This window comes from Nannobrachium achirus, assembly GCF_963921795.1.
Source record: "Nannobrachium achirus genome assembly, chromosome: 12".
Taxonomy (NCBI): Eukaryota; Metazoa; Chordata; class Actinopteri; order Myctophiformes; family Myctophidae; genus Nannobrachium; species Nannobrachium achirus.
The window spans coordinates 64,389,530-64,410,137 of record NC_137832.1 but is presented as its reverse complement, the minus strand read 5'-3'; the positions used below and the strand labels follow the sequence as shown (position 1 = coordinate 64,410,137).

At 46.3% G+C, this 20,608-nt stretch overlaps 2 protein-coding genes across 2 annotated transcripts in view; one reads left to right on the top strand and one right to left on the bottom strand.

The window, feature by feature from the left end:
* Positions 1 to 979: 979 nt before the first annotated feature.
* On the bottom strand, positions 980 to 8,615 carry arrdc3a (arrestin domain containing 3a). Its single transcript, XM_080738252.1, has 8 exons — positions 8,022 to 8,615; positions 5,517 to 5,598; positions 4,874 to 5,021; positions 4,122 to 4,224; positions 3,610 to 3,866; positions 1,772 to 1,934; positions 1,412 to 1,554; positions 980 to 1,275 (listed from the first exon to the last, which is right to left on the bottom strand). The coding sequence occupies exons 1-8, from the start codon at positions 8,299 to 8,301 to the stop codon at positions 1,207 to 1,209; spliced, it is 1,245 nt and encodes a 414-aa protein (XP_080594378.1). The 5' UTR covers positions 8,302 to 8,615; the 3' UTR covers positions 980 to 1,206.
* A 7,050-nt stretch (positions 8,616 to 15,665) lies between these two features.
* The window catches only part of arsk (arylsulfatase family, member K), a 20,738-nt gene continuing 15,795 nt past the window's right edge, over positions 15,666 to 20,608 (top strand). The window contains exons 1-2 of the mRNA XM_080739371.1: positions 15,666 to 15,828; positions 16,424 to 16,553. Of these exons, the coding sequence (XP_080595497.1) occupies positions 15,709 to 15,828; positions 16,424 to 16,553 (250 nt within the window). The 5' untranslated portion in view covers positions 15,666 to 15,708. The remainder of the gene's footprint in view (positions 15,829 to 16,423; positions 16,554 to 20,608) is intronic.

Sequence of the window (20,608 nt, the reverse complement as noted above, 5' to 3'; positions counted from 1 at the left end):
AGGCGTTGGATGTGGAGCTGAACAGGACATTCTATGAAGCCACACTTGGGTCTGAGCTGAGGAGGCAACAACATCGTAAATAAAAAGAGCTTCCGGGTGGGAATAGAATCGTGTGCCGCAGTAGAAGTCCAGTCAAGTCACGAAAAAAAAGGTCATTCAGGAAATGTCACGAGGAGAAAAGAAAATCACCTTTAAAACAGCTTCAAACAAAATCAGTGCATTGTTCATGTCCATGTTTCTCTTAAAAATAAAATAAAGTCAAACGCTGTTCACTGCATTGCTCAGTTTGTGCGGATAGTCTAAGGAGTTAAGCCTGCAGTTTCTTTAATATAGAGCGCAATACGAGGCTGAACTATTAGTGATTTATTTTCTGGGTTCTCGTTCAAACAGAGCCACACAAACTCAAGCAAAGGATAAGAAGGTGCAAAAACAAAATCCCAAAAGAGGCAGGAGGAGGAGGCAGAAGTGTCTTTGCTCCGTTGTTGACATGCGCTGCTCAGCGCATTCATCCATTCATTGGTGAAAGAGTGTGGTGGTGGTTATCAGGTTATTGTGGTCGTTGTTGCTGATTTCCTCCCCCGTCTCTTCTTCTCTCTCGTCTCGGTTCTGCTCGGGTTCTGGACATGGTTAGTCCTGCCCTTCCTGTGAAGAAGAGCCTTCATGTCCTTTATGTGAAGAAGAGCCTTCATGTCCTTTATGTGAAGAAGAGCCTTCATGTCCTTTATGTGAAGAAGAGCCTTCATGTCCTTTATGTGCCACGAGTGAAGAAGAAGAAGCAACAAAAAGAAGGATGGACAGAAAGAAGGGAGCCCTGATGTGTTGTCGCCATCGTCGTCGATGCGACCACCAGGGCTGCTGCAGAGGGTCGTTTCTCTCATAGTTTGTCTGCCCTTAAACCCCCCCCTCCCCCCACCCTGTTCCTCTCCCCACTGAGGGGAAATGAGAGGACTTTTGCCCCCCCCCCCCCAACCGAACCCGTCGTCCCAAGTCTTTCGTTTGTGTGTCGGTCGGCGGGTCGGTTTGTTGGTTGTTTTTGTTTGTTTTGTTTTCTCTCAACGTCGACGGCGGAGTGCAAGCGCTGTCGCCGGGGGAAAATAAACAAAAGCCGAGCCTTTCTTTGCCAGCTTCTTGGAGGAAGGTTTTTTTTCTCGTTTTCCCAAGTTTTCCTCCCCGAGTTTCTCCGGGGAAAGAAGTTCAGGGTTTCCTTCAGCGAGACGGACAGGTGTCCGGTCTGCGCTCCTCTGCACGGATGGCGTGATCAGGGTTAGGATCGATCTGGAGAGAGAGAGAGAGAGAGAGAGAGAGAGAGGGGGAAGAGAAGCTTTAGTCACTGGAAGAGGTCGCTTTTTTAATTTGATCGTAAAACGCAGACTTTGAGAACATCGGCCCCAAACCGCTGCTTGCAGCTCACCTCAGAGTACAGAGGAGGGGGCTGGAAGCGGAACTCGTGGATGTAGGCGAACAGAGGACCGTCCAGCTCCTCGCGGGCCGAGGGAACCTCCAGGCTGCTCTGCCTCTGCTCCTCCGTCACGATCTCTGCATAGCTGGGAGGGGCTGAGGAGGAGGGAGGGACGGCGATTAGCATTCCAGAGAAACACTGAACTCCAGTCAAACGGCCCCCATAATAATTACCCCCCTTTGAAAAGCCAAAGCGTCTACTGCTTAAAACAGGTTGTACAGAAGGTCACGGGGTGGACCATTAAAACAGGTTGTACAGAAGGTCACGGGGTGGACCATGTGGTTAGGGTTAGGGTTAGGGTTAGGGTTGTACCTTCAGGCCTCTCGGGCAGAGCCATGCCCAGCCAGCTCATGGTCATGCTGCACTGGCTGCTGACACTGGAGGTACGGGAGCCGAAGGGGTGGAGTGGTATGGTGCCGATGACCAGGGGAAGGTTAAGGGACAGGTTCATGGCCCCCGGGATGTCCACGTACACCTGCACACACAGAGAGAGAGAGAGAGATGGTTAAACACGGTGCCTAAATGTGCTGCGGTCAAACTGAAACCAGAGCAATGTAAAGAGTGACACCAAAAAACCCTGAAACGAACAAACGCGGGTGGTTTTCGTGGAACGGCTTAAAAGTTGTATAACGTGAAGCTCAGCGTGGCAGGAGGGAGCAATGTGGGTCAGCAGCAGCTGCAGCAGGTCTGTGAATATGTGGGTCAGTTCTTATGTAGTCCTGGTGGCCCCCGGCTGTCTGATGGTCAGTTCTCATGTAGTCCTGGTGGCCCCTGGTTGTCTGGATGGTCAGTTCTCATGTAGTCCTGGTGGCCCCTGGTTGTCTGGATGGTCAGTTCTCATGTAGTCCTGGTGGCCCCTGGTTGTCTGGATGGTCAGTTCTCATGTAGTCCTGGTGGCCCCTGGTTGTCTGGATGGTCAGTTCTCATGTAGTCCTGGTGGCCCCTGGTTGTCTGGATGGTCAGTTCTCATGTAGTCCTGGTGGCCCCTGGTTGTCTGGATGGTCAGTTCTCATGTAGTCCTGGTGGCCCCTGGTTGTCTGGATGGTCAGTTCTCATGTAGTCCTGGTTGTCTGGATGGTCAGTTCTCATGTAGTCCTGGTTGTCTGGATGGTCAGTTCTCATGTAGTCCTGGTGGCCCCCGGCTGTCTGGATGGTCAGTTCTCATGTAGTCCTGGTGGCCCCTGGTTGTCTGGATGGTCAGTTCACATGTAGTCCTGGTGGCCCCCGGCTGTCTGGATGGTCAGTTCTCATGTAGTCCTGGTGGCCCCCGGCTGTCTGGATGGTCAGTTCTCATGTAGTCCTGGTGGCCCCTGGTTGTCTGGATGGTCAGTTCACATGTAGTCCTGGTGGCCCCCGGCTGTCTGGATGGTCAGTTCTCATGTAGTCCTGGTGGCCCCCGGCTGTCTGGATGGTCAGTTCTCATGTAGTCCTGGTGGCCCCTGGCTGTCTGGATGGTCAGTTCTTATGTAGTCCTGGTGGCCCCCGGCTGTCTGGATGGTCAGTTCTCATGTAGTCCTGGTGGCCCTGGCTGTCTGATGGTCAGTTCTCATGTAGTCCTGGCTGTCTGGAGGGTCAGTTCACATGTAGTCCTGGCTGTCTGGATGGTCAGTTCTCAGGGTAAAGGGGTCATAGCGCCTCCCAGGCAGGTGTTGTTGCCTCAGATGTCCCAGGCTAATCCTCTTAGCGGTGCATGGAGAGAAGAACACCTGGTCCAATCCCAGGCTTTGGTTCAAGGTTGGCTGAGTCAGACCTCCTCCCGGGGACACCGGTCTCTCGAGGAAATATCGATCCTAACGCTGGTAAAACGATTATTAAGCAAACCTGGCAGCTGTTTTAACTCAATTAATACAAGCCAAAGAAAAGGTCGGTTCTGATGACATTTTGATCTTGTGTGCGAGGTGGCCGTCGACAGACCGAGACACACGACCAAAAGACTGCAAAGACAGTTTAAAATATTTAACAATTTGAACCCTAGTGTGTCTATTCTGGGTGCTGAGCTGCCAGAAATAGTCCGATCTACAAGCTCACAGCGCATACTGGGTTGAGGGTGCAATAAGGCAGCTGGGAATCTGTGTTTTAAGTGCTTTAAGAGGCTCACCATCAAGGAGTACTCCACACGGATGATGCTGCATGTAGGGTTTATAACTCACCATCAAGGAGTACTCCACACGGATGATGCTGCAGTCCAGAATAGACGGGGACACCGGAGGGATCTTGAGCATCTTTCCGCTCCACGTCTCCGTCTTGCCTGAGGACAGCGACTCCCCGCGCAGGTTGGCTACCAGCTGCTTCACCTCCTTCATCTTCCCTTTGGCGTAGAAGGTCTGTGTCTGGTAGATGGCAGCCTTGGGCACCACCATGCGGGACGAGCAGTTCTCGATCTCCGCAAAGATCTGAATCGACTCTCCTGCAGGGGGACGAGAGAAAAGAGGGGGGGGGGGGGGTTAACGTCATGTCCGGTCAATTCTACCAACACTAAACCTTTTTCAGTTTGTAATCTATAAGTAAGAGCTTACGGTACACCGCGTGTGATAATTATTGTAAAATTGATTATTGATGGCCTGTCAGCTATATTACTTTTTCCAATTTCACCGCAAATGGCCTGCAGCAAGGTTTTCTGTCTTACTGGGGGTAATAATAATAATAATAATAATAGTCTTACCGGGGGTGTATCCCTTCCTTTCGATTTTGGCACTTAGGGAGATGGGACCTGAGGTGCAGAACCAACAGCAAAGTGTCTTGTCTTTGGTGCCTGCCTGCGGCGACTGCAGAGAACAACACAAATGAAAGACAAGTTAGTCAAGTGTACAGAGATTAGAAAAAATAAAATGGCTTGGCTGGATAAAAGGTACTCAACAGTCTGTTGAAAACCTTGCTCTCCTGACAGAAACTGGTGCAAACTGCCTCGTTGCCTGAGGGCATATCATTCAGAACCAGGAAGGACTAGCTTTGTTCTTCATTTTAAATACTCAGTGGATAAACCTATCATTTTGCGTTCATGGCAACACTAATTCGTTTCTGCGCATTACTATGTTATTGGCATCAACAGTAGTCCAAACTAGCGCTTTCATCTCAACATGTACTTGCATTTCCCTGTGGCAACTGTTTTTATAAGACGTACATCCGAGTTGCTGACATGCAACTACAATTACGTAGCTGGCCTAACACAGCTGCAAGCATAATGCTTCATGATTGGGAACAAGCAGTGAAGAAGTACATCGACTACTTTAGTTCTTTCCAAAATTCCAACCCATATTGTTTGGAAACTGCGGCCTTGGATGAAATCACACTATTGTGCATAGAATAATATACTCTTGGGTCTCAGAAACCTGAGCCAACAGGAAGAAGAACTCACTCAATAACAGACAAGAAAAACAAAACTAACGGAGAAGGGGGGGAGAGAGAGAAACTCACTAGAAGCAATGGAGTGTTGATGTCGATGTGTTCGAAGACTGTGAATTCCTTCTTGGTCTTCATGGGCAGGAGCCATGGCCTGTGGAGTTCTGCCTTTACCCAGTAGCGCACACTGCCATGTTTCCCTTCGAAAGAGGTAGCCAGAGGTCTGTGTGACAGGAGGAAAGAAACGGTCAGGTTTAACCGTCGTCAGGGGGGGAATTGTGAACACAGCTCATCATCATGAAAGTGTTCCTTTCTAGCTCACAGGATCTACACGGTTTCCCCAATCCCCATGTCGTCGTTGTCGAGTGGAAACCTTGTATGTCCAAAACCGTTCGTTTTGTATTTATCATTTTTAAAATTATTTAAACTAGTGAAAACAGCCGATCTACAAGCACACAACGCCTCGCACTGCGAGGCGTTGTGTGCCTGTAGGTCAGCTGTTTTCACTACTTTTGTGCGACGGCCTTGTCTGATGAAGCAGGGCTTTACTTTGCGAAAGAACGTAGAAATTTGAAACTTGGAGATACGAGGTTTCTGCCCGACAGTGATGATATACATTGATGACAATGTACAAGACTGACATTGTCTTTTTCTAATCCCCCGTTTTCACTTTTTTCGAGCTGATGATGAACGCAGTGGGGGAAAAAAGACAACTCACGTCTGTGGAAGCTCGAGGCTGAATGCATACTCGTGTCTTCCTGAATGGATAGTGGTGAGACCCTCCTCGGAGTTGTCGTCGTCTGAAAGAAAAGAGGGACAATGTTCCAGACACGCGTGTACCATACCTGGGTAATATTCTTTACGAGGGCATCTGAAAAGTCGTCACAACAAACACAGGGCAGGGGAGACAGAGAGAGTATAATAGATGGACTTTAGTACTACTATCACATGTGTTAGTTTGAAACAAAGAAATGGACTTGAAACATGCATCAGCAATGCATGCATACATTTTACAACATCACACACGGTGCAAGAGATAATATTATAATAAACCATGGCAAAACTGTGTTTTCACAGACAAAAGAACACTGACTGAACATAGCCTACTTTATATAGACTGTATGTATCTCAAACATCCACAACAGAGACCCATTTTAGAATAGGAATATGTCTTGCTATGAATTCCATGGTAATGTGAACATATTTTTAAGTATATACTAGTTTGTACAGTAGACTAGCATTTCCTCCTCTAAAAATAGCACTTTATATTATTCTCAGCTTACGGGGGGGGGGGGGGCTGGGGGGAGCCAGCCAGTCGCATCATACAATCACGCATTTGGATGTTATATTTAATAAAGACAACGGATAATCAAAACGTTTTCCCGACAACAACAACAACTGCATAAAAGCTCAGGGTCGGACGGGACAGCCGGCAGGACTGTTCTGCTGCTGCTGCACTTTCTGCCAGCTCAGCAGAGCAGCCCCCCCCCCCCCCCTCAGCAGAGCTCTCTTGTGGTAAACAACTCTCGGGCTGTCAGTCAAAGCCGGCAGACTCCAGCAGGAGGAGACCGGCCTGAACCGGTGCGAGCAGCTTTACTTCCCCCAGCAGCTCTAGCTCTCCCTCTCTCTCTCTCTCTCTCTCTCTCTCTCTCTCTCTCTCCCTCATTACGCATTCATTACGCATTACGCATTCACTGGCTGGCTCTCTCTATCTCTCAGCGGCGTCAGTTCAGAAAAAGCTAAGGTATGGCAACATGACTGGTGTCTTGCAAGACACCAGTCATGTTGCCATACCTTATAGCAACAGGCACGATTACAGTACATTTTATTATTTCCCCCTGTAGCCAAGGTATGGCAGCTGCCATAGCTTGCCATACCCAATTGACGCCTCTGCTCTCTCTCTCTCTCTCTCTCTGCACAGAGGGAGGGGGGGAGGGACGGCCCCCCTGACGCGTGTAATGCAGCATGCAATGCAGAACAATCCAACCCATTCATTGACACACGTGAGACCCTTCTATTCTATCACGAAACAAGACCCCCAAAAAATGTATTTAGATACTGTTAGATATCCGGGCTTTTTATAAAACGCATCGTGGCGCACCGGGTGCAGCATGCATTCAACCCGGGCATTTAAAGGCTCCGATGAGGCTAAATGTGATATTCTATTAGTCGTTACAGACAACCACAGCAAGCAGCAGCAGCAGCCAACAAGCACCCATATTAGGTTATCCAAAAACAAACCTATTCATATAGCAGTCGCACTAGTAGTGTTTTCAGCCCATCTCTAAAATACGCAACAGCAGCACGCATCTAACAACCAACTGGACCCAGCCTGTTGAGCATTACAGCTTTTCAGGAGGAATAGAGATGTATTAATGTATAATAATGTCAGCCAGCCATCTTAGCCATATAAACTGTTGCTGGCCACAAAACAACAGATCCAGATCATGTTTATTTGGGTAAAAGCTTCGATGACAGCATCATCATCTCTAGATTCTCTACGGATGCAAAGTTGCAGCCTTCTGTCACTTTTTCTGCAAAGAGGATGATGTCACCGGCGACACACGAGCACCTCAGCCAATCGGCGGAGAGCAAGGGAGCAGGTCCCCCCCCCCCCCCTCCCGTCCGGAGTCTGAACAGGATTGAACCGCTTTGAACAATGGGTGGAAACTTAAGAAAAGGGGCTACAATGTAACAAACAACCCTTCGATATGCTGCAAACATGGAGCACATAAAGTCCTCTAATGTGACTCGACGAGAACAGAGTCTTGGAACCGAGATGGTGTCTGTAAATGCCGTGTTTTTTTTATTTGTAAAAAACAAATGAGGTGTAAAAGGCAAGCAGCTTCTCTCAGTCTGACTGGCTGTCATTCATTCTGTGTGACACAAACAACTTGAGGAGGATGGGATCTTTTTACAGGATCACAGCTCAGCCACGGTCCAAACAGGACCACAAGCACAGGCCAAACATAAAGGCTACTAAAACATTAACGTTGAAGTCGTTGAAGAAACATAGATTTCCTTTTTCTACCCTGTCCTTTCACTCAGTCCCTCAAGAAGAGACAAAAGCGTCACCCCAAAAAAGAACCTGACCCCAACGAACGATCCATCCATCCATCCAGCATCATCCACCCCCAAACCAAAGATCATCTTCCAAAAGAAGACAAATCCTCCCCCCCAAAAAAGTATGACTTTCTGATCAGTCTGTCTTTCTTCTTCTTACCTCTCTCGTGTCCAATCAGGATGTCCTTGTGGTTCAGGTATTCCACTTCTTCTGTGTAGTTCTGCGTGTAGGCGGTGTTGGAGCCCGCGTTGCGCGACTCGGTCCAGCGAACCTTCGCAAAGCCCTTGGCGTGGATCTTCAGCGACTTGACGCGGATCTCCCCGGTGACCTCCACGACCACCCTCCCTGAGACGGAGTCACCGCTGGAGAACACCGGCACGTTGCTGTCGTTCAGACAGTCGTAGCTCACGGTGAAGCTCTTCACCTTTCCTAGCACCATGGTTGCAATGAATAAAATAAACAGGCCCAAAAAAAACAAGCCTATGACAGGAGACTAAGAAGAAGAAGAAGAAATAAAAAATAGAGTCTTTGTAATACAAAATAATCTCATTTAAGAAATCAAAAAAGAATACAGATTATCAGTGTTGTTGAGACACTGATCCTGTATCTTTTTCTCTTTTCTTTGCCCTTATAAAGCAGTCCCAGGGCATCGATCAGTGCGTTCCTCTCCTCCTGCAGTTCATTGGAGACGACAGAAGGCTGAATAACAGCAGGGCTGCTGTTATCTGTCGCCCCGGTGTCCCTCTGGCGATGGTCTCCGGTCAAAGACGATGCGCTGCCTCAGCGAGGCAAGCTTTAAGGGGACGGCTTTTTGGGTGAAAAACAACCCACGGAGCATGCGCGAACACTTTTTTTTATAAGCCAGCCCCCTCCTTCCGTCTTGTGTGGAACCACCAGCGGCGTCAGTTCAGAAAAAAAAGCTAAGGTATGGCAACATGACTCGCAGGTGTCTTCTCGCGCGCGTCCAAGACACCAGTCATGTTGCCATACCTTACCTTAGCAACAGGCACGATGAAAAGTACATTTTATTATTTCCCCCCCTGTAGCCAAAAAAGGTATGGCATGAGCTGCCATAGCTTGCCATACCCAACTGACGCCTCTGGTGGAACGGTTGCAGCCCAGGGAGGGAGGGAGGGAGGGAGGGAGGAGGCTCTAACGGCCAGGCGGTTCCAGGCAGCCAGACTCACTGCCAGTTGGGTTGGAACAGCTGAGCGAGAGAGACGTGGTGGTCGGTGGAGAGAGAGAAAAGAACGCTGAAAATAATAATATATTTCAAATAATGCATGCCTTTCTTTCATGTGCGATCGATCGATCGACGTTAGGCTAATAATGTGCGATCGCCTAGTGTTCATTCATTCACACCTAGTGTTCATTGAATCAAACCCGCACAAACACAATTCATAGCTGCAGGCAAACACACAATACAGGGAGATATGCTGTGTCCTGTCCACTGTCTGGAGTGGACATCCATTCAGCCATTTCTATGGGAAGGGGCAATAACAATTTGATCAGATATGGGCCTATTTAAAAAGGAAATGCTCGATTTTTAATAATCATGCAGACAACTTGCCCAATGCAAGCAAAAATAATGTGCAGCAGTGCACATGGCAGACCTACTGCTGTACCACCTAGTTTCTTACACGTTTATAAATATAGGTCATAGGAAAAAACAGCCTCAAAGAGGTCCAGTGCCAAGCTGCAACAGTATAGCTGTATATTATATAGATATAATATAGGTCACAAGAACACAGGCCAGTCTAGTTATGCTATAGGAAGAGATTCTCCTGCATTCCATTCCACAGAAAACATGTTATTAACCCTGAATGATGCAGAGGACATCAGACAGGCTATAGACTAGAGGCTACTAGGCATATTATTAGTTGCGAATATTGGACGAAGTGTTGAAATTCTCCCACATAATAAACCAGCATCCATGTAGGTTTGAGCTATAAATCTTCAAATGGCCAACACAACACAACACAACACAACACAACACAACACAAGGCAACACTGACACATGAACACTGGGGGTTGGGGATCCTCATTGTTACTCCACAGACAGCACAACTCACAAGCTCAATGCGCCACCTGCCGGCTGACCAAGGCTTAAACAGAAACAGAAAATCCTCGACACCTGTTGAATATTTACTTTATAGATTAATAGGATATGAATTTGTAGGCTATTCACCACCATCAGTGGTGGAAGAAGTACTCACATTTTGTACTCAAGTAAAAGTAACAAAACACAATGTTGAAATAGTTACAATAATTACTTGAGTAAAAGTACAAACGTATTTGAAATATACTGTACTTAAAGTGATGAAAGTAAGTAGCCTACTCATTATGCAGAATATCCCATTTCACAAGTTTCTAAATGTATAAATAAAAATGCTTTGACAATAGCAGATCTAAAAGCTCAATTATTATTATTACTGTTATTAATAATAATATAATATTTTTCACAAGTCGCCTTTCCTTACATGGAGATTAATCTGGGTGTCTTTAGTAATTCAATAGGAGTTGCAGGTGGGTTCTGAATCATCACGTCCTCTTCTCAATCAGAGAGGGTTAATTTGATTGATTGATTGATTGATTGATTGATTGATTGATTAATTGATTGAATACTTTATTAGAAGTTTGCAAGAAAAAGTTACAGTTTCATGACGGTACAGTTCACTGGTACAAGGTGAACTAAAAGGAGATCCTAGAAAAGACTAAGCTTATTTCCATAGGAAATAAGTATATTTCCTGCTATGGAAGTATCTCATATAACATTGAAAGACAGACGGATAGAACACAGTACTATAGATGTAGTTAAAAAAAAAAAAAAAAAAAAGTAAATAAAATAAAATAAACAGTAATAAACCAGTTAGTAATAAACTACATAAACTGTCGCCTTCCTGCTGAAGGAGAGCTCCTCACAGCTGCCACTGAGCTGCACCTCCACCAATGACAAGGAAGGACAAGACTTCACATTAATATTTCATAAAGTTGATTTGGTCCTCATCACCTGTTGGCATTCATGCAGGTTATTTCCCATGCATGTATAGGTTTAGGCTTCCCTCTAGCGTTCCCTCCTAGTAATTACATCATATTTCCACAAAAGAATAGGCGCTCTACAGACGGACAGCGGTTGCCGCCGGGGCTTTTTTGATTGATTGAAGAATTTATTAGAAGTTTGCAATAGAAAAAAGTACAGTTTCATGACAGTACAAATCGCTGGTACAAGGTCAACTAAAAGGAGATCCTAGAAAGCCGAGGCTTATTTCCACAGGAACCACACTTTAAGTATCTCATATAACATTGAAAGACAGACGGATAGAACATAGTACTTTATCTAGGATAATATCAGTTTCAAAAGCATAACATCAAATACAAAAGGCAGAATACAAAGAAAAAGGGGGGGGGGGAGCATGGGGGCTTAGTCTATTTACAAGTCACGGGTAGCTGCTGTCTGAAGGTGACTTTTCATACCAATTTTGAAGGATTTGCTCTCCTTTAGGGCTTGTGGAAGGGCGTTCCACATGTTGATGGTATAGCAGGAGAACGAGTTAGCGCCTTGTTTAGTGTTAAATCTACGCTGATGATGATTAGTGGAGCTGCCTCTGGTGTTATGATCGTGAACATCCTTGACCTTTGAGAAGTAGTTTGTCAGGTACATGGGAATCTTGGAGGTGTAGTGTATCTTGTACACCAGGCCCATTGCAAGATGCTGTACTCTGTCAGCTACTTTGAGCCACCCCACGCTTTCGTGGTGATGCTCGGTAAGGTGGGTCAGAGGAGGGAGACCAAGCACAACCCTAATTAGTTTGTTTTGGGCTGTTTGGAGCTTTAGCTTTAAGGCAGCTGGGGCGTCGCGATACCAGACAAGGACTCCGTAATCAATGAGGGGCCCAATAAGAGCACCTCCTAGTGTCTTTCGGGATTTAATATTGATCAGCGGGGCAACTCTTTGCAAGAAGCGAATTCGTTGATTGACTTTATTGATTACCTTGGTGGTCATTTTTTCACTGGATAGGTTAGCCTCCAGGATGCAACCCAGGTAGCAGATGTGTTTTTTTCTTTCTATCACAGTGTCACCTACTTTAATTGTGAAGTTCTCAACTAGGCTAAGTTTCTGACTAGATCCAAAGAGGATACATTCAGTTTTGCCTAGGTGAATTGAGAGTCTGTTGTCATTGAGCCAGGTGCAGATCTTGTTAAGTTCACAGTTAAGGGCCTTTTCAACCTGCAATATGTCTCTGCCTGAGACTAGGAGAGCCGAGTCATCCGCGAACAGAAACAGATTGCAGTCACAAGCAGATGACATGTCGTTTACGTATATTAAGAACAACAGTGGTCCTAGTATACTCCCTTGAGGTACTCCACAGTTTACTGGGAGGGGGGGGCAGGGTTCCGTTGACTTCCACCATCTGTTCCCTCCCCACCAAGTAAGAGTGCATCCATCTCACTGCTGTGCTATCAAGACCAATAGCTTTGAGTTTTTCAATCAGAATAGAATGATCGACGGTGTCAAATGCCTTCTGGAGGTCCAGCATGACCATGCCGCAATATTTGCCATCGTGAATTTCACGTTTGATGTAATCATTCAAATAGATGAGGCATGTATCTGTGGAATGTATCTGTGGAATGGGACTCTCTGAAGCCAGACTGGAACTCGTAGATCAGTTTATTCTCTTCAAGATATTTAGCCACCTGTGATCCTTAGCGGGCTCCCGCTTGGATCTGCGAGGACCGCGCCGCGGTGATACACAAACACACTCGCTCTTTGAGTAAACGCTGCGCGGTATTTCACAAAGATGAACACAATCCATCTCTCACCGCCCGCGTACGCATGCACAAACGAGCACGCTCGCGGGGATTTTCACGGGACTGCGCCCGCTCGCCTCGCCGCCTCTAAACTTCGCTGCGCGGACGAAATAGCCGCCCGCCTCTCATTGAAAATGAATTACTAGCAGGCGGTGACCGCGTACCGTGTGCAATCCCCTTAAGGCGCTCTACAGACGGACAGCGGTTGCCGCCGGGGCTCCCGCTTGGATCTGCGAGAAACACGCCGCGGTGATACACAAACACACTCGCTCTTTGAGTAAACGCTGCGCGGTATTTCACAAAGATGAACACAATCCATCTCTCACCGCCCGCGTACGCATGCACAAACGAGCACGCTCGCGGGGATTTTCACGGGACTGCGCCCGCTCGCCTCGCCGCCTCTAAACTTCGCTGCGCGGACGAAATAGCCGCCCGCCTCTCATTGAAAATGAATTACTAGCAGGCGGTGACCGCGTACCGTGTGCAATCCCCTTAAGGGGGAAAAAAAGTTATTCAAAACTTATTGTGCATTGAATAAATCAGTACATAGCTAGCTATAGATAATAATAAAGAAGGGGCGGGGGAGAGACATATTCTTTATTCTTTCTTAAAAGGTTTATTTGGCACTTGTCCTTTCCATTCATTCAACAATAATTAAAGACATGACATTTCATTCATTTTCTCTTCTACACAAACCTCTTTCTTTTGTTTTCTCTTCTAGGCCTACTCACTGTTTTCTTTTGATTTCTCTTCTACTAGCCTACTAAACAAACTTGTGTTACTAGTTACTTTGTAGATTGTGATTATTATTATTAAACTTTGGCAATTATAAAAAAAAAAAAAAAAATAGCCTATAACAACTTGTGAGATGGGACCATCTACTTTTACTTTAGCTGGAGGATTGATTTGGGCCGGGGTTGTATTGTAAAATAAATCACATTGCTGAACCCTAACCCTAACACACTATTTCTACAATTGGGCACTGATATACTTTTACATAATTCTTCCATCACTGATAGTAGTAACAAGTAACAAAAGGCTGGTCAAGGCCGACAGTGGGAGAGGGTAGAGAAGAAACAAGGAGTTTTGTAACTGACTGTAGCAATCATTTGTGATCTCACTGCCATCGGACCAACCGTAGGAAGCATATCGGTGCAGCGTATATAAGACCGTCACATCGGGACACTTCTCTCGGTGACGGTTTGTAACCGAAAAGCACAAGAATGAGTTTTAAATAAAGACATGAACACACAGCAGCGTAGTGACAACGAGCTGACACCACGTGACCTGTAGCACATTTTATTTGTCAATCAAAATAATTAATATTTCATTGTCGGATGCACGATGGGTAATAAGCAAATCACAAAGTGTCACATGATGATGATGGGGACTGTTCAAAATAAAAGTTCTGTAAAAATAATACAAAAACAAACAAACAATGGAAATAGAAATGGTATCCTATCAGTTGATATATTCAGGTCTGTTTATTAATTTAATGGAGAGGTTATTATATTGCCGTAATAAAAAAATAACGGTAAAACTAAAATCATAGCCAAATATAGCAGATCTTCAAGCCCACAACAAGTTGCATCCGCCCCGGTTGTGGGCTTGTACATCTGCCATGTTCGGGAACGTGAAGCACAAGGGGGCAGCAGTGCGCTCTAACGGTGGATATTGGCTGCTGGTTAGAGTGGGCGGAAGAAGAGAGCAGTTCCAGTGTTGCCAGGTTTGCTTTTTGTAAGCGACTCTGGGCTTGTTTTTCTTCTGTAAAGTTTCTTGTGAAAATCTTGTGTAGTTGCTTTAGTTGGGCTTGCTTACCAAATGTTGTTTAACCAGTGGTTCTTAAAGTGATCCCTGACTAATACTAGTCCTCTATAACTACAATGTAAAATTAAAAACCCCTTAATTATTTTATTTCTTCTAGAAATAGCGAATCTTTCACTCAGTAGGGGAAATGCCTGTCGCAAGTTGATGATGTCATAAATGTCATGTGTCATTTCTATGGCATGCATGTGCAAAAAAACAAAACACAAACACATTTGAAATATTGATTTGATGCTCATATTAACCATAGGAAGTATTAAGTTTGTTTTTATTTAGGCTAGTATACAATATTTTAACCCTACACTCAAGCCATCCAGGATCCTGGTGAATCATGACCATAAGACATTTGATTCGGTGCAGAGAGAGAGAAAAAAAACAACTAAAAAACAAACTTTGTTTAGCGGTTTATTTTTATTTCAATTTCACAGAATCAAAGGTTTTAGTCATACTTCACCAGGCTTGATTTTAGGCTTAAAGTGATCCCTGGCTAATACGACAAATATGCCTTAATACATTATAATTGTCCTCTATAACTGCAAAGTAAAATTAAAAACACCTTAAATATTTTATTTCTTCTAGAAATAGCTAATCTTTAACTTAACAGGGTCGCAAGTTGATGATGTCATAAATGTCATGTGTGATCTATCCCTATGGAATTTATGGCATGCATGTGAAAATAAAAACAAACTTAATATTTCCTATGGTTAATATGAGCATCAAATCAATATTTCAAATGTGTTTTTTGCACATGAATGCCGTAAATTCCATAGGGATAGATCACACATGACATTTATGACATCATCAACTTGCGACAGGCATTTCCCCTATTGAGTGAAAGATTCATTATTTCTAGGAGAAATAAAATATTTAAGGTGTTTTTAATTTTACATTGTAGTTATAGAGGACTATTATAATGTATTAAGGCATATTTGTCGTATTAGCCAGGGATCACTTTAAAATAATCTCTATGCATTCATTTTGTAAATCTCTATGGGAAAAATGAATGGCAGATATTAGTTTAGTGGCAGTAAGTAAACCACGCCAACTGCTGTTATGCCCCAATGTAGGCTTGTTTTCATAGAAGCTGTTTGCTTATTTCTTTCGCAAGATCTGGCAACACTGTGGAAGTTCACTAGAGTGTGTTTACATGTTGAAGTGGTCTGACAGAGTGACTGTAGCATGAATTGTTACTGTAGGGTTGAAAGCTATAGAGATGCATCTAGTTGTGTTTACTTTGATTTTACTGACACAAAGTTATGGCCATGTTATTTGTCAAAATGAAACCACCAGCACCACCAGACCCAACATTGTTTTGGTGATGTCTGATGCATTTGTAAGTATCTCTCCTCTAATATTAAAGTATGTTGTTTTGCTACTAGTATGAGGAGGAGAAAGTGTTTTTCTATTGATTGAATACTTTATTAGTCAGAAATGCAAACAGCATTGATTGACTGATTGATTAATTGATTGATTGAACACTTTATTAGAAGTTTGCATAGGAAAAAGTACAGAAGAGCACAGTTCACTGATACAAGGTAAACGTTTAAAGGGACCACAAGAAAGTTAGGCTTGTTTGCATAGGGGTCCCTTTGTACTCAATTCATACAACATTGATTAAATGACAGACAAAAAGCATGTGGTGGTACAGTAAGACACTGAAGCTAAAAGGATAACACAATTCTTGGGGACTTGTATCCATTGGTCCTATGTATTCAATTCATCAACATGCCATACTGTAGACAGTATACAAAAAAATAACACAATAATACATGTCATCAACAAATACAAACACTTATTATGTACAAAAGAGATCAGACAATTACTTTTCCTCCCCTCTCCTACATGCAGGCTGCAGTATTCTTTATTTATAGTAAATAAATAACATTGGGATTCATGCCATACAATATTTCTTTCTTTCTTAAATGCAGGATGGGCGACTAAGCTTTGATCCTGGCAGCAGGGTTGTGCAGTTGCCATACATCCAGTACCTCAGAGAACTTGGCACCACGTTTACCAACGCCTACACCAACTCACCCATCTGCTGCCCCTCCAGAGCAGGTACTAACCCTAACCCTACACCAACTCACCCATCTGCTGCCCCTCTAGAGCAGGTACTAACCCTAACCCTACACCAACTCACCCATAGAGCAGGTACTAACCCTAACCCTACACCAACTCACCCATAGAGCAGGTACTAACCCTAACCCTACACCAACTCACCCATAGAGCAGGTACTAACCCTAACCCTACACCAACTCACCCATAGAGCAGGTACTAACCCTAACCCTACACCAACTCACCCATAGAGCAGGTACTAACCCTAACCCTACACCAACTCACCCATAGAGCAGGTACTAACCCTAACCCTACACCAACTCACCCATAGAGCAGGTACTAACCCTAACCCTACACCAACTCACCCATAGAGCAGGTACTAACCCTAACCCTACACCAACTCACCCATCTGTTGCCCCTCTAGAGCAGGTACTAACCCTAACCCTACACCAACTCACCCATAGAGCAGGTACTAACCCTAACCCTACACCAACTCACCCATAGAGCAGGTACTAACCCTAACCCTACACCAACTCACCCATCTGTTGCCCCTCCAGAGCAGGTACTAACCCTAACCCTACACCAACTCACCCATCTGCTGCCCCTCTAGAGCAGGTACTAACCCTAACCCTACACCAACTCACCCATAGAGCAGGTACTAACCCTAACCCTACACCAACTCACCCATAGAGCAGGTACTAACCCTAACCCTACACCAACTCACCCATAGAGCAGGTACTAACCCTAACCCTACACCAACTCACCCATAGAGCAGGTACTAACCCTAACCCTACACCAACTCACCCATCTGTTGCCCCTCTAGAGCAGGTACTAACCCTAACCCTACACCAACTCACCCATAGAGCAGGTACTAACCCTAACCCTACACCAACTCACCCATCTGTTGCCCCTCTAGAGCAGGTACTAACCCTAACCCTACACCAACTCACCCATCTGTTGCCCCTCTAGAGCAGGTACTAACCCTAACCCTACACCAACTCACCCATCTGTTGCCCCTCTAGAGCAGGTACTAACCCTAACCCTACACCAACTCACCCATAGAGCAGGTACTAACCCTAACCCTACACCAACTCACCCATCTGTTGCCCCTCTAGAGCAGGTACTAACCCTAACCCTACACCAACTCACCCATAGAGCAGGTACTAACCCTAACCCTACACCAACTCACCCATCTGCTGCCCCTCCAGAGCAGGTACTAACCCTAACCCTACACCAACTCACCCATAGAGCAGGTACTAACCCTAACCCTACACCAACTCACCCATAGAGCAGGTACTAACCCTAACCCTACACCAACTCACCCATCTGCTGCCCCTCTAGAGCAGGTACTAACCCTAACCCTAACCCTACACCAACTCACCCATCTGTTGCCCCTCCAGAGCAGGTACTAACCCTAACCCTACACCAACTCACCCATCTGCTGCCCCTCCAGAGCAGGTACTAACCCTAACCCTACACCAACTCACCCATAGAGCAGGTACTAACCCTAACCCTACACCAACTCACCCATCTGTTGCCCCTCTAGAGCAGGTACTAACCCTAACCCTACACCAACTCACCCATCTGCTGCCCCTCCAGAGCAGGTACTAACCCTAACCCTACACCAACTCACCCATAGAGCAGGTACTAACCCTAACCCTACACCAACTCACCCATCTGCTGCCCCTCTAGAGCAGGTACTAACCCTAACCCTACACCAACTCACCCATCTGCTGCCCCTCTAGAGCAGGTACTAACCCTAACCCTACACCAACTCACCCATAGAGCAGGTACTAACCCTAACCCTACACCAACTCACCCATCTGTTGCCCCTCTAGAGCAGGTACTAACCCTAACCCTACACCAACTCACCCATCTGCTGCCCCTCTAGAGCAGGTACTAACCCTAACCCTACACCAACTCACCCATAGAGCAGGTACTAACCCTAACCCTACACCAACTCACCCATCTGTTGCCCCTCTAGAGCAGGTACTAACCCTAACCCTACACCAACTCACCCATAGAGCAGGTACTAACCCTAACCCTACACCAACTCACCCATAGAGCAGGTACTAACTCTAACCCTACACCAACTCACCCATCTGCTGCCCCTCTAGAGCAGGTACTAACTCTAACCCTACACCAACTCACCCATCTGTTGCCCCTCTAGAGCAGGTACTAACCCTAACCCTACACCAACTCACCCATAGAGCAGGTACTAACCCTAACCCTACACCAACTCACCCATAGAGCAGGTACTAACCCTAACCCTACACCAACTCACCCATAGAGCAGGTACTAACCCTAACCCTACACCAACTCACCCATAGAGCAGGTACTAACCCTAACCCTACACCAACTCACCCATCTGCTGCCCCTCTAGAGCAGGTACTAACCCTAACCCTACACCAACTCACCCATAGAGCAGGTACTAACCCTAACCCTACACCAACTCACCCATCTGTTGCCCCTCCAGAGCAGGTACTAACCCTAACCCTACACCAACTCACCCATCTGCTGCCCCTCTAGAGCAGGTACTAACCCTAACCCTACACCAACTCACCCATCTGCTGCCCCTCCAGAGCAGGTACTAACCCTAACCCTACACCAACTCACCCATCTGCTGCCCCTCTAGAGCAGGTACTAACCCTAACCCTACACCAACTCACCCATCTGCTGCCCCTCTAGAGCAGGTACTAACCCTAACCCTACACCAACTCACCCATCTGCTGCCCCTCTAGAGCAGGTACTAACCCTAACCCTACACCAACTCACCCATCTGCTGCCCCTCTAGAGCAGGTACTAACCCTAACCCTACACCAACTCACCCATCTGCTGCCCCTCTAGAGCAGGTACTAACCCTAACCCTACACCAACTCACCCATCTGCTGCCCCTCTAGAGCAGGTACTAACCCTAACCCTACACCAACTCACCCATCTGTTGCCCCTCTAGAGCAGGTACTAACCCTAACCCTACACCAACTCACCCATCTGTTGCCCCTCCAGAGCAGGTACTAACCCTAACCCTACACCAACTCACCCATCTGTTGCCCCTCCAGAGCAGGTACTAACCCTAACCCTACACCAACTCACCCATCTGTTGCCCCTCCAGAGCAGGTACTAACCCTAACCCTACACCAACTCACCCATCTGTTGCCCCTCTAGAGCAGGTACTAACCCTAACCCTACACCAACTCACCCATCTGCTGCCCCTCTAGAGCAGGTACTAACCCTAACCCTACACCAACTCACCCATAGAGCAGGTACTAACCCTAACCCTACACCAACTCACCCATCTGCTGCCCCTCTAGAGCAGGTACTAACCCTAACCCTACACCAACTCACCCATCTGTTGCCCCTCCAGAGCAGGTATTAACCCTAACCCTACACCAACTCACCCATAGAGCAGGTACTAACCCTAACCCTACACCAACTCACCCATCTGCTGCCCCTCTAGAGCAGGTACTAACCCTAACCCTACACCAACTCACCCATAGAGCAGGTACTAACCCTAACCCTACACCAACTCACCCATCTGTTGCCCCTCTAGAGCAGGTACTAACCCTAACCCTACACCAACTCACCCATAGAGCAGGTACTAACCCTAACCCTACACCAACTCACCCATAGAGCAGGTACTAACCCTAACCCTAAACCAACTCACCTAACCCTAACCCATCTGTTGCCCCTCTAGAGCAGGTACTAACCCTAACCCTACACCAACTCACCCATAGAGCAGGTACTAACCCTAACCCTACACCAACTCACCCATCTGCTGCCCCTCCAGAGCAGGTACTAACCCTAACCCTACACCAACTCACCCATAGAGCAGGTACTAACCCTAACCCTACACCAACTCACCCATCTGCTGCCCCTCTAGAGCAGGTACTAACCCTAACCCTACACCAACTCACCCATAGAGCAGGTACTAACCCTAACCCTACACCAACTCACCCATAGAGCAGGTACTAACCCTAACCCTACACCAACTCACCCATAGAGCAGGTACTAACCCTAACCCTACACCAACTCACCCATCTGCTGCCCCTCCAGAGCAG